This window comes from Panthera leo, chromosome F2 (assembly GCF_018350215.1).
Source record: "Panthera leo isolate Ple1 chromosome F2, P.leo_Ple1_pat1.1, whole genome shotgun sequence".
NCBI lineage: Eukaryota > Metazoa > Chordata > Mammalia > Carnivora > Felidae > Panthera > Panthera leo.
In genome coordinates this window covers 24013974-24027792 of record NC_056695.1, presented here as the reverse complement: position 1 = coordinate 24027792, position 13819 = coordinate 24013974, and the positions used below count along the sequence as shown (strand labels likewise).

General features: G+C 42.9%; 1 protein-coding gene across 1 annotated transcript in view; it reads left to right on the top strand.

Annotated features, from left to right (window-relative positions):
• Nucleotides 1-442: 442 nt before the first annotated feature.
• The window catches only part of JPH1 (junctophilin 1), a 122119-nt gene continuing 108742 nt past the window's right edge, over nt 443-13819 (top strand). Inside the window, 2 exon segments of the mRNA XM_042923738.1 lie at nt 443-821; nt 6492-7251. Coding sequence (XP_042779672.1) covers nt 443-821; nt 6492-7251 — 1139 coding nt within the window.

The following is a 13819-nucleotide window of genomic DNA, read 5'->3' as shown; positions in this document are numbered from 1 at the left end:
GCTCGCCCGCCCGCCGGGGAAGCGTTGGCTCCCGGGGCTGGGGGCAGGGCCGGGTGGGGCCGGAGCGCCGCGGGGCCGGGCCTCGGCGCCCGGGGAGGGGACGAGGGGCGGGCGCGGGGCGGCGCCCGGCTCACGTGGGCGGGCGGGAGCAGCTGAAGGTCCGCTCCGGAGCCTGGGCTGTCCTCTCGCGCGCGGCGCTGGCCGGGGCGGCGGCGGGGAAGGAGAAGGAGGAGGAGGAGGAGGAAGGCGGCGGTGGCGGCGGCGGCGAAAGAAGAGGGGAGGACGGGGGCGGCGTCGGACTGGAGCCGAGCGGCGGCGCGAGCTGCCCGGGGCGCTGTCGTGAGCTCGCCCGCCGGGCCCCCATCACCGAGCTACACCCTGCCGTGCCCAGCTCTGCCCGCGTCCGTGCCCCCGCGGGGAGCGCGCCGGGGCTGCCCCCCGAATGACGGGCGGAAGGTTCGACTTCGACGATGGCGGCACCTACTGCGGCGGCTGGGAGGAGGGCAAGGCGCACGGGCATGGCATCTGCACGGGGCCCAAGGGCCAGGGCGAGTACTCGGGCTCCTGGTCGCACGGCTTCGAGGTGGCTGGAGGCTACACCTGGCCCAGCGGCAACACCTACCAGGGCTACTGGGCGCAGGGCAAGCGGCACGGGCTGGGGGTGGAGACGAAGGGCAAGTGGATGTACCGGGGGGAGTGGTCACATGGTTTCAAGGGGCGCTACGGGGTCCGGCAGAGCCTGTGCACCCCCGCTCGCTACGAGGGTACCTGGAGTAACGGGCTGCAGGACGGGTACGGCGTGGAGACCTACGGGGACGGAGGTGAGCAGCGTCGCAGGCGGCTCGGCTGCTCCGTGAGCTGGTGCGGTGGGCTTTGCCCAGGCTGCGGGGAAGCGGGGAGGACGAGAGGCGCACGTGTCCGGAAACCCGCCAAAACACCTGGGAAAGCCTCCCACCCACCTCCCGCGCCAGCGTGGAGACGCGACTAGTGCGCGGGGGTTTGATCTGCCCTGGTTCTTGGAACGGGCTGTGTGTCCACACCCGGGGGAGCAAGGCGTGAATATACCTGGCCGGCGCCAGCGCTGCACTGCCACCAGGAGGGAGCGCCGCCCGGGTGGGTTGGGCTGGAGAGAGGACGCTGTCACTTGAGCCCGTCACATTACGTTCCTGATCCCTCCCTCTCCCGGCCGGGTTTGAAAACGCCACTCCCGTGGAGTTAGAGCGAACGCCCTGGGCTTGTGAGCCTGGCGGTCGGTGCTGACCGCTCCCCGGATTGGTTTCACGTGGAGTCGTATTTCGCTTCTGGTCCTCTCGTAGCCTAAAGATAGAAAACAGAACCCCATAACTAGGATGTAGGGGAATTGTGCCTTATTTGGAGTGCATTTGGAAATATCCTAGCTATGGAAGTGGAGAGGCCACCTGATGCAGGTGGGGCTCAGAGGGTGTGGGTTTTTCTTCCTAGTTTTCATTCGTTCCTTAAAGTGGCTTTCAATCAAAAGAATGGTTGGTAGTCATTGTTGACCTGGAGAGCTTTGGGCAAATTACTAGGAAAATGTCTCAGAAAGGAACGAGGAAGCCTCCGTTTTAAGAAATATATTAGAAAGCTCTGGTCCTGCAGTTGCTAAGTTAGCCACTTTACTCCAGAGAGTGGCAATATGGAATCACCAAATTGCACTAAGGTGTATGACCTCAACATGCTGGCTATGCACAAAATCACCTTATTTTAATATTTAACAGTATTTGCAAAATGAATTGTGTAGAGGCAGAGTCCTTTTTTTTTTTTTTTAATTACAAAAAGTATACATTACTGAAACAGGTGCAAAACCTGATGAATTTCCTTGTGCAATAAGTGGAGAAGGATGAATGGGTTATACTTTGGCAAAATACATTTTCTGGTGGTAATAAACATAATCATAGTTAATTGAAAAGGGTTATAGGAGGCAGTGTCAGCTTCGTAATTATGCAGCTCAGAGCTGAAGGGTATGAAAAGGATCCAATTAAAAGTTTCTCCAGCCCACTGCAACCTCAGTTAGGCCACTACTTATATAAAAGCTTATACAATTTGTACACTTCAGTTACTCAGAACACTTGGGCTGTATTTCAGATGCAAAACAGTACAATGGTAGAATTCGATAAAACGGACATCTTTCCATCCCACAGTATAAATAAAGGATATGGTTCTCATGGATTAAGAGGCGGGCGGGGGTGGGGGGGGGGAACTGTTTCCATAATACTTTTATAAGGGTTGCATTGGTCTTGAGCTCCACAGTAGTTAATTCGGGCCCTTAAATGTTCTGAATGGGCATATAGTGCCTTGGTTGACAGCCCTATAAATATGCTAGCTTGTGATTGGATTTTATTGGAGGCCCCAGATCTGTAATATAACTAAATTCCATGCTCAAAAGTAGAATGCAAAATTTAGTTTTTAAATGTGTGTGTTATTTTACAACCTTTTAAGAAGGACAAGGATAGTTCTCTTCAGTTTGGGAAGGTTAAAAATAGTCTTGTAAAAGTTACTACTCATTAAACAAAATCTCTTAGTTTAGAATATTCATTACACTTAGCAATAAAATAAATGTATATATATAATATGTAGCAATAAAATACATGTGTATATATATAATATGTAGCAGTAAAATACATGTATATATATATGTATGTGTGTGTGTGTATATATATATATATATATATATATATATATATATATATATATATATATATAATATGCAGCATAGCAAAGGTCCTCTATGTGTTTTAGAAGCTCAGTTAAGTGACTGGGATGACTTTATGGATAATCTGCCTTCTGTTTTAAAACTAACTTAAAAATTTTTTAAACCCTTAAAATTTGGCATCACCATAGGACTGTGGTTTTCCTTTTCTATTAAAAGAAATCAAATATGCTACCAATTAGGAAGGGAAAAAAAACCTTAAAAATCACTTTCAGGGTCTCCTCTGTGCAAGTTGATTTTCTGCTTTCTTTCATATGTCACTCCATTTAATTAGAAGGTCCTTAATCATGAAGTGGTGCTCTAAGTAGAGGTATATTGCAATAACTTATTTTATACAAAAGTTTTGGCCAAAATAGGAAATATCACCTTCCCTATTCTTACTTAAGAATTAGCTTATTTTTGTCTCTGCACCACCACATGCCCATCCCTGTGCACCTTCTGTCAAACTTAGGGAAAATCTGATTCCATGTATTTTGTGATGACATTAAACTAGAAGTTTCATGTGGGAAGTACCACTTATTTTATCAGTAATTTGTGTGAAGTGTTGCTGGCATAGAACTTGCCTGAAAATTAATTAAAAATAAATTAGTACCATAGTAATGAAATCACATCTAGGTGCCCAGAATTTTTTGCATAACTTCTGATCTGCACCTCATTTTTTTCCACCAGTCATAAAACTATTGAAAATATCTAGGAAGATGCATTGCTTTATCAACTGTATATGCTTGCATATGCCCATTCATAGCACGTAGATGTAAGTTTGGCATAGCACAGTATACCTTTTACTGGAACTGGATGCCTTCCACTACAAGGCTGTAGTTAAAATGGCTATATCTAGAAAACCAGCTCCCAGATGAAAAATCATAGAACGTAATTTAAAAACCCATCAAAATACTTTTTACACTTGTGAAATACGCATCTTTATTTGAGGAATGGAGAGGAACTAATTAGAACTTTATTTGGACAGCGGGGAGAAGTTGGTACCCACCTGCTTCATAAAAATAAAAGCCCTTTTTTCCTAAGTTCACTGACTAACCCTATTTTAAATTTCAGATGAACTACTAACAGTTTGACTGTAAATTGGTTTTTAGCAATTCTATGGAGGAAGTCTTCCATATACTGTGATTTAACAAAATAGGATGGGAATGTGGCCAATGCTGTTGCCCACCCCCCACTTCCCTGTTTGACAGTTAAGCATAGAGATAAACTTTCTAATTACTGCTGTTGCCTCAAACTGCTTGGATTTTCAAGCAGTACTTATTTGGAAATTCTGAATGCTTGTCTTTTGGAGATACCAGTTCAAGGAAGCTACTTATTAATTCTCCCTCACTGTTAAACATTTACTAAGATGATATGGTTGCATTTTAAAAGTATAAAACTTAATTGATCTCAGATAGCACCTTTGGAAACTATTTTTGCAAAATTAACTTGTCATGATGTAGAAAGGTAGGAGTTGATTATAGGATCCCTTGTTTATCTAAACAAAATATTTTTTAAAAAGGTTGTTTTAGTACTTGTAAGTCAAGTTGTAGAACTTTTATCCTAGAACTTGTATTTTATCTATATAGACAAAGGAAAAGTCAAAGCTCAAATTTCCTAATAATTTAATTCCCTTCCCTGTTAAGGTGGTGTATTTGGAAATGGCTAATATTCAGTAGAAACCTTCTTAACCTGAATTGTCTAAATGACTATCTTATCCTTTTGGATTTACTCCTTTTGAGAAAGCTATGGCCCACCTACCTTCTTAGAAGTTCATAAAGGTCAGGTTCAAACTTTTACATTTGCCTAGAATAGGACATTCATAGTACCAGGCATCCTAGAATTTCATTGTTGCCCTGCTGTTAGGTCTGTTTATAGGACATAAATATATCAGGATAAACAAAAAGAGAAGGTAGTCTTGAAATGAGTCAAAACTTTTGATTTTGGATCCATTACAGTTTTAACTTCTAAATGCAATGAAATAATCAGCACGTATTAACACAATGGTACAAAACCACTAGCATCATTGCTCAGTATTTAAAAAGTAAATGTATGCCACACAGTGGAAATCTGTGTGTAGCAATATAAAATGAAAGGCAACTGCAAGGTGGATCTATATAATCAGAAACTGAGAGAGGTCAAGACATTTGATTACATCAAATACTTATATCGCTGTAATTTATCTTCTATGATATTGTGAGTTACTATGAATCATACAGAAGTACTTACATCTTAAAATTTCTAGATAACTTCTGGGGGATACTGTAATTTAAAATGTGCCTTTAAGTAAAGGAAATGGCCTTGATTTTGAAAAGAAAATTCTAAACTCCTAAATTTAATTTTTTCCCTATGTTCCCTAATATTTTTTAAAGTTATATTTATTTTGAGAGAGAGAGAGAGAGAGCAGGTAAGGGGCAGAGAGAAAGAATCCCAAGCAGGCTCCATACCACCAGGGCAGAGCCCAACGCGGGGCTCAAACTCCCAAACCATAAGGTCATGACCTGAGCTAAAAATCAAGAGTCCTGCAGCTGACTGAGCCACCCATAAGTTCCCTAATTTTAGTATTCAGTTTTTCATGTGATTATTTTAAAAGCAGCACTATGTTATTTTGCTAACTTGTTTAATAGAAAAGTCTACTGAGCACAAATGCTTTAGATTAGAGATTATCCTATTCCTAAAAAGGCATAATATTCATTGAAGTCATCTGGTGTCAACAGAGTTTTGAGGGACACTGTCAAACACCCCTTTGCTCTGAGATGAATTCCAGACTGTTAAAGAATGGAAGTTTTACTTTGCCCTTAGTCCAGTTTTTCTAGGGGTAAATAGCATATTCTTTTGAGCCATCATAGCTGTTTACTGTAAAGTCATCTACACCTGCAGACCACAAGACACATAAGCCGTGAGACTGGAAACTTTGTCTTCGCTTAGGAGGGAACTCCTGCTCTCTGAGTGCTTCTAGTCCATGATGTGGCTCATGTAGTGGCAGTGACTAGGGAAATCCATGAAGAGAATGACGGGGAGAAAGCAGAAATCTGGCAAGGAATATAGGGCAAATCTTTGACCATTTCACCTGGAAGTACAAAATGTTAAATTGCCCATTTTTTTCATGTCCCACAATATTCAGGATCTGTATCATATTTGTCAAATCACTCTTCGCTTCAAAAATTTCTCCCAAATCTAAATAATCCTCAATATTAAAGTTTTCCCTGCCCTAAAAAAAGATGGTGAACATGGAAGACAGAAAATGTAAAGTAAAATAATGTGTTTGATGACCCATGTCCCGATCATTAACAATTTTAAGTCTTTTAGCTTGTTGGAATGTTATTGTGACAGACCTAGAGCTTTTAGAGCTTTTCAGCTGAATGAGTAAAATTAAAATTCAGGAAGAGAACTCATTTCATCTTCAGTGACACTGCCTTCCGATGAGGGATTTTGATCAGGGGAGAAAAGTTGTTTTCTAATGATCACTCTTTTTGTATTAGAAAGTGGTGGTTTCATCTGAAACATTCGTATAAATTTTTAAATGAAAAGGAAAATTACCAAACTTGGAAAATGCTAAACAATTACATTGAAACCATTGACACAAAATTACAGGGCGGGAACTCACAAGTGGATGAAACGTAAGGTGTCACTTAGAGTTGACTTGGATACGTGTAGGATTTGACCTTGAGCCTGCCTGCTCTGAGCACCGGGCTCTCCTGGGACGCACCCAGGTGCTGGCAGGCGAGATCGCACCCCTTCCGCCCCCGACTCACACTGTGCTTTCTTGCCGTCTCTCTCGAAGGTACTTACCAGGGCCAATGGGCCGGCGGCATGCGGCATGGCTACGGCGTGCGCCAGAGCGTGCCCTACGGCATGGCCACCGTGATCCGCTCGCCGCTGCGCACGTCCATGGCCTCGCTGCGCAGCGAGCAGAGCAATGGCAGCGTGCTCCACGACGCCGCGGCCGCTGCCGACAGCCCCGCCGGCACCCGCGGCGGCTTCGTGCTCAACTTCCACGCCGACGCGGAGCTCGCGGGCAAGAAGAAGGGCGGCCTCTTCCGAAGGGGCTCCCTTCTCGGAAGTATGAAACTTCGCAAGTCCGAATCTAAGTCTTCCATCTCCAGCAAACGCAGCTCGGTCCGCAGCGACGCGGCCATGAGCAGAATTAGTTCCAGCGATGCCAACTCCACGATCAGCTTCGGCGACGTAGATTGTGATTTTTGCCCGGTGGAAGACCACGTCGACGCCACCACCACGGAAACGTACATGGGCGAGTGGAAGAACGACAAGCGAAATGGTTTTGGCATTAGCGAGCGCTCCAACGGCATGAAGTATGAAGGAGAGTGGGCAAATAACAAGAGGCATGGATATGGCTGCACCGTGTTTCCCGACGGCTCCAAAGAAGAGGGGAAATACAAAAATAATATTCTGGTCCGTGGAATAAGGAAGCAGCTTATACCAATAAGAAATACAAAAACTAGGGAGAAGGTGGACCGAGCAATTGAAGGCGCGCAAAGGGCAGCTGCCATGGCGAGAACCAAAGTGGAAATAGCAAATTCAAGGTATGTAAATGCAGGGCGGGTGGTTGTGCATGGTCGTTCAAAACAGTGGGATATCAAATATTTTGGTTGTCATTCTGTTGGTAACATCACCATATTTGCTTCTGTAACTGCCAGAATCAAAGTTAGAAAATGATTAATTCCAATGGAATGAGAGTCAGAAATGTACCTGCACTGTTCTGAACCTGGCCGTCATCGCAAAATGTGGAAGCACATTGAGATCCCCTTGCTGTCACAAACTACTTCCCTAATACTTAACGTCGGGTCACTCGGACTGTGCACATTTTCAGGAATCGAGAAAGTTACTTTCAGGGGTGTGTTGTTTTAATACTACCACAGAGAATGATTTTTTCTTTTTTTCTTTCTTTTTCTTTTTTTCTTTTTCTTTTTTTTTTTTTTTGAGAAAGGCACCAAGATCTAGATATGGCAGAAATGGAAAGTTACAAGACCAAATCTCCTATGCATTGTTTAAAACAACAGAGCTCAACTGTATGGGAATGGCAGAGGGACTAAGGCTGATACAAATTGTCACATTCTATGCTGGAATGATTAGATCACCGGTGTATTAAAAGGAAAGGGGTGGGGGGAACCTGCCATGGACAGATGGGACTGTCAGTGTGCCAAAGTTGGAAGAAAGTAGAGCAGTAGAGAAGGGATGGAGTGAGTAGGAGATCGCGATGAATTATAGATTGAGAAGTGGGGTGTATGTGGGCACAGAAGGACTATGTGCTTGAAGTTTTGCCATGAATAGCTGGATTTGGGGTCCAAAGAGAGGGATGGAGAAATCTATTGGGAATAGAATTGTCATATTGTAGACAAAAAAAGAAAAAAAAAGATGGTTATAAATGGAAAATATGATTTTTAGGCTTATTTACATGGCCACCGAATGGCCACAGTATCATGTGACTTGAGGCGTACATTTAGCATAGAATATTAAAAACCCTTTTCTTGCTTCAGTAATATTTTCCTGTAGAAGTAAATGTCCTTTGGAAGCCACAGAATATTAGCGTGTCTTCAGATTTTTATTCTTAGCATTGAATTAAGCTTCTCTTTTCTTTGGTTGAACCATACAAAATTTATGATACTTGAACTTCTTGATGTTCAAAAACTGGCACTTGCACAAGGTTCAACCTTATACTTTCAGACTTTTGAAGTTTCTTTAAAAAATAAAAACTTTATGGTCACTGTTTACTTCTGAGTATCTGAAACATTACTTGGAAAATGAAGAGGTCATGTTTTTTGTGTTATATTGACATAGGTGTCAAAGTTTTCAGGGTTTCCATCTTTATCCCAAACTCCACCTATTTTAAAGTTAATATTGCTTATTGGTAATTAGCATAAACTTTCGGGAAGGGCCTCTCCGCTCTTCTCTGTTGAGCATATTTTATTTTAGACCACAGTTTCCCTAATAGCCAAGCGTTGAATTACTTGCTTTTCAGTTTGCTTATAGATGGGATACTTGGCACCTCTAATCTTACTGGCTTCCTGGCCCTCAGCTAACTTTTGAGCTAGTGCTATACCTTTGGTTATGCCCTGGCCTCTAATTTTAAATGCACTCCTGGATTTTTCCATTTGCTTTCACCTTACAACCTAGTGATCCTAGTAGAAGCAGTTTGATCTCTGCAGATGCAAAGTAAAACTGTGCAGGACACTCTAGCAAATGATTTTCTTAAGCTTGTTTTAATTATTGACTTTTATGATTAGTTTAAATGGGAGGAATCTACATAATGAAAGGGAAAGGCTTGTAATGCAAGGATCTCTGATTATACTAGTATCATAAACTCCTACCCAAGTGCTAGCCACATCCTCTCTGTTGAAAATCTTTTGGGGGTAGTGGTAATATAGTTTGAGATTACTGTGTTGTACAGTTTTTAATCAAATATACTTTTGGCCAGTTAACTACTTCCTAAAAATTTCACCTAGCTATCTTTTCAATGCTCAATTCATTATAGTAAGTGAAATAAGCCGGTCACAGGACAGATATTGCATGATTCCACTTAAGTGAGGTGTCTAAAATGGTCAGACTCCTAGAAACAGAGACTAAAATTGTGGTTGTCAATGGCTGGAGGGAGGAGGAAATGGGAAGCTGCTGTTGAACAGGTATGAAGTTTCAGTTAAGCAAGACGATTGTGCATGCAGTTAACAATATTGTGCACATAAAAATTTGTTAAGAGGGTAGATATCATGTTAACTCTTCTAACTACAGTAAAAAAATATATGTATACTATTTGGATGATGCAATAGAGAAAACAAAATTCTCAAGTAACCTTTTATGTCTTCCTTACTTTCATTGTGTTACTCCTCTTTCCAGATTCCTTGCTTTAATGATACTTCAGATATAGAGTTTTGCCACTTGTTTTTGTAGAAAATAGCTGATGGATTGACATTCCCCTTCAGTAGCTCTGAGTTTAAAGTTCTACATTCTTTTAAAAGCTTTTTTTTTTTTTTTTTTAAACAAAGAGAGGGACACCTGGCTGACTTCATTGGTTGAGCCTCAGACTCTTGATTTTGGCCCAGGATCATGGGATTGAGCCCCACGCTGGGCTCCATGCTTAGCCTGGAGCCTGCTTGGGATTCTCCATCTCTCCTTCTGTATCTCCCCTGCCCCAGCATGAAAGCATGCTCTCATTAAATGAATGAATGAATGAATGAATAAATAAATAAATAAATAAATAAATAATAGGAAAAAAAAGCTTCCATTAAGGTTTTGGAGATTGCTGGCGGGGTGGGGGGGAGGAGGGAAGAACTTCTTGCTATATTGTCATAAACCATGGCTCTTTATAATGTCTCAGTATCTGCTCAGTACTTCCTGGACCCTCCAGTAGTTACTGTTAGTGTTTTGGTTTTACAAAATAGCAAAAGTTTAAGAACATAAGGTGACATTCTCCCCTTCATCCTGCCCCAGTAATGGCAGAATAACAACTAGAAATAACTACCTCCTGGCAGCTGCTGCTCTCAAAATCACTTGTTCGCCATTAGCAACAGAGGGAGATGATAACTTTAATAGTTACTGACCATCTTAGTTTGCCACCCAGATAGTGCTAATCATTATTCTGTTGCTGTTATTTCATAGGCTGTGGAGAATTTTTGTTACTTAAGTCTCAGGGAGTTGGATCCATTTGTGTACCATCACCTTATATTATCCTGAAGCAAAGCTTCAAGTTGGCTTTGAGAGAAAATAATTATATCCTCCTCAGGGAGATCAGGGGACATGGAACCAACCAACTTGAGCCCAGAAGGTCTGTGGACCTTTCTTTTGCTTTGTTGAATAGGGAGTAGTGGTGTATCTCCGTAGGAAATGCACAGGAGGCGTATTTCAGAAGACTTATTGTGGGCCCCTGTTTAATTCTTACAGATAAGAGAACGTGGGGAATCATGTTACCAGTAGATAGTAAAAATAATGCAGCAGATAAAGAATCAGTAGATACTAATCCTTTACTAGCAGGTTAGCACTTAAAAAGTGATAGCTCTGGGGCGTCTGGGTGGCTCAGTTGGCTGAGCATCTGACTTCAACTCTGGTCATGATTTCACAGTTTGTGAGTTCGAGCCCCGCATTGGGCTCACTGCTGTCAGCGTGCAGAACCTGCTTTGGAACCTCTGTCCCCCTCTCTCTTTGCCCCTCCTCTGCTTACACTGTCTCTCTCAAAAATAAACATTTTTTAAAAGAAAGAGTGAAAACTCTAAGGGGTGCTATTAATTTGCTGACTCCTGTAACTTTTCCTCAGGTTTCTGTTCTGATCTAAAAAGTACCAAATGTATAAGATTTAACAAAATGTTTTCTTCCCTTTTTTGTCTTGGTCCTGCGGGTAAAAATCACCTGCTAGAATCGAGAAACTGTCTCAACCTTGTTTTTAAAGAAAGGTTCAAGATGTAGGGGAGCAGCTCTGAATATCTCAAGCCCCTCACATTCAGAGGCCGAGAGCAACGCTGTGCCCAAGATCACCCTTCCATACCTGTTGTTTCAATGACAGTTCTCATTTGGGCGTTTTTACCCCATTTAACTCTTGTCTTCAGTAATTTCTTAAGACATGTTCAGAGTACTGTTTCTTGAGAAAAATATTTTAAGGAGTTTTAAAGTGAGGCATTTGGCTGAGATAGCATATGAGTGGCCCTCAGAGAACCACTCTTTTCTGGAAAAAGATCGTTTAGAAAAGGATATAGACAAAAGAAGAGGTTTGTAAACTCTGAGCCCCAGAGGACATGGTTATCATGCTAAAGGATGGAAGAGAATTGGCTTAAAGCAGTTGAGAACCTGGGGCATCTGGGGGGCCCAGTCAGTTGAGTTTTGAACTTTGGTCCAGCTCATGATCTCATGGTTTGTGAGTTCAAGCCCCACATCGGGCTCACTGCTGTCAGCACAGAGCCCACTTCGGATCCTCTGTCCCCCCCTCTCTTTGCCCCTCCCCCATTTCCACTCTCTCTCAAAAATAAACATTTGAAAAAAAATGTAAAGCAATTGAGAACCTTAGGCGTTTGTTTGTACTGCCTTCATTGAAGCACACAGATTCGAAGAAAGGAAATAAGGTGGGAGTGTAGAGTGGAATGGAATAGTTACCCTGTTCTCTGACTCTGTGGCCAGACTGCCTGAAGCTGGGACGGTGCTCACTCGACTGGGCAGGCTTCCAGGACTACCGTGACGTGTCAGTGACTGCTGCTCCCAGCCTCTCCTGAACTTCAGGGGGTAACAGCAGGGCCAGTAATGTCAGGAGGGAGCCTTGTGCTGTCCCTGGCCCAGCACTCTCCCTGCCAGGCCTGTCACAGATGTAGTTGTACAGGGGACAGAAGCACCAGGTCGGATGTGGAGGCCTAAAGCCCAAGGAACTGGTGCACAGGTGTGCCTGCTGCACCTGTTTTCACAACTAGAGATTGGATTCCATGTTGCCAGGTTTGGACTTGAATATGAAAAATGACATCATTTTTTTCAAAACTCCTACATAAAAGACATATTTTCCATACTTTTTTTAATGTTTATTTTTGAGAGAGGGATAGAGAAAGAACGATTGGGGGAGAGGCAGAGAGAGGGAGATGCAGAATCTGAAGCAGGCTCCAGGTTCTGAGCTGTCAGAACAGAGCCTGACACGAGGCTTGAACCCATGAACCTGCAAGATCATGGCGTGAGCCAAATTTGGATGCTTAACCCAGGCACCCCATGCTTTTTCATTTAAAAAGGTATTTTAAGGGGCGCCTGGGTGGCTCAGTCGGTTAAGCGTCCGACTTCAGCTCAGGTCATGATCTCACAGTCCGTGAGTTTGAGCCCTGCGTCGAGACCTGTGCTGACACCTCAGAGCCTGAAGCCCGTTTCAGATTCTGTGTCTCCCTCTCTCTCTGCCCCTCCCCCATTCATGCTCTGTCTCTCTCACTGTCAAAAATGAATAAATGTTAAAAAAAATTTTTTTTAAATAAAAAGGTATTTTATGATTTCTTACCACTCTCCCTGTTTCTTCCATGGCTTGAATGATTCAGCCACGACAGCTTTCCTGAAGTTCTAAAGGACATCTTTGCTCATCCCTTCCCTCTTCCTGGTGGCCTGGCTCCAGCCAGCTGCTCAGGGCTGCTCTGTCTTCAGGTCTAGGCATCAAGTCTCCTCTTCATGGAGGGTGTACCCAACCCCATACCCTCCCACTCTACTGCCACCCCCTTCCACCTAAATGCCCATTTGTCTGAGCTCTCGTCTAGTTCAGTATGTTTGTTTCACATCTCTTTCTCCAACTAGATCAGAAAGCCAGGCCCTGAAAGCAGCTTTGCTCACTTTGGTACACCCCAGGAGCTAGTTTAGATCAGGGCACTTTGGTAAGGGCTCCGGTAAATATTTGATGAATGAGTGAATTAAATTCTCACTACTTAGGCTGTAAACACTGCCAGTGCTTCTGTTTTCTTGGGCATTTATAAACCAGCTTTAAAGGAAGGAAACATAGCTCTCATAATTCATCATGCTATAATCTGACTGTAGTGAAGGAAGTAAAGAAAATGCAAAAGTGCATGTTACAGGTACCTTTTTCCTTAACTATGTCAACAGCATTAAAAAATCATAACAAAGGCAAGGCTGGGAAATAAGAACTTGAGGTTAAGCCAAACTCTTATCTCCATTCTTCATAGGTGTGAGCTGGTCTAGTGATACATGTGAGTGCTTCCCGTAAACAGATATGGAAACTCCAGGAAGTCAGCTTATACTCACTATAAAAATACTAGCTCATCCCTACCTGGTTGACATCACCAAAATATGGGATAAATCAGAGCAGAGCCTAAGAGCTTACTGTTTTTTAAAAACCTGTTTGCCAGATGCTCACTTGTCTTTTTTTCCTTTTGAAAGTTTTTCTTGTCTTACCTCTTTCTTTTTCCTGGTCATTTTTCTTAAGCTCAAAAAATAGCGTTCAATGGAACAGTTCCTCACAAGATTACTTGACTTGATTCATTTCACTTATTAGTAATTAAAACCCAGAGTCAACCATGAGTCAGTGCACATTATGGATCCAAATTAAACTTCTCCCAATTTTAGAAAAAAAAAAGCTGAGTCTCTTCCAAGTTATTGTGAAGAGCCAGGAATTTGAAATTCTTAAATTCAGTTGGAGAA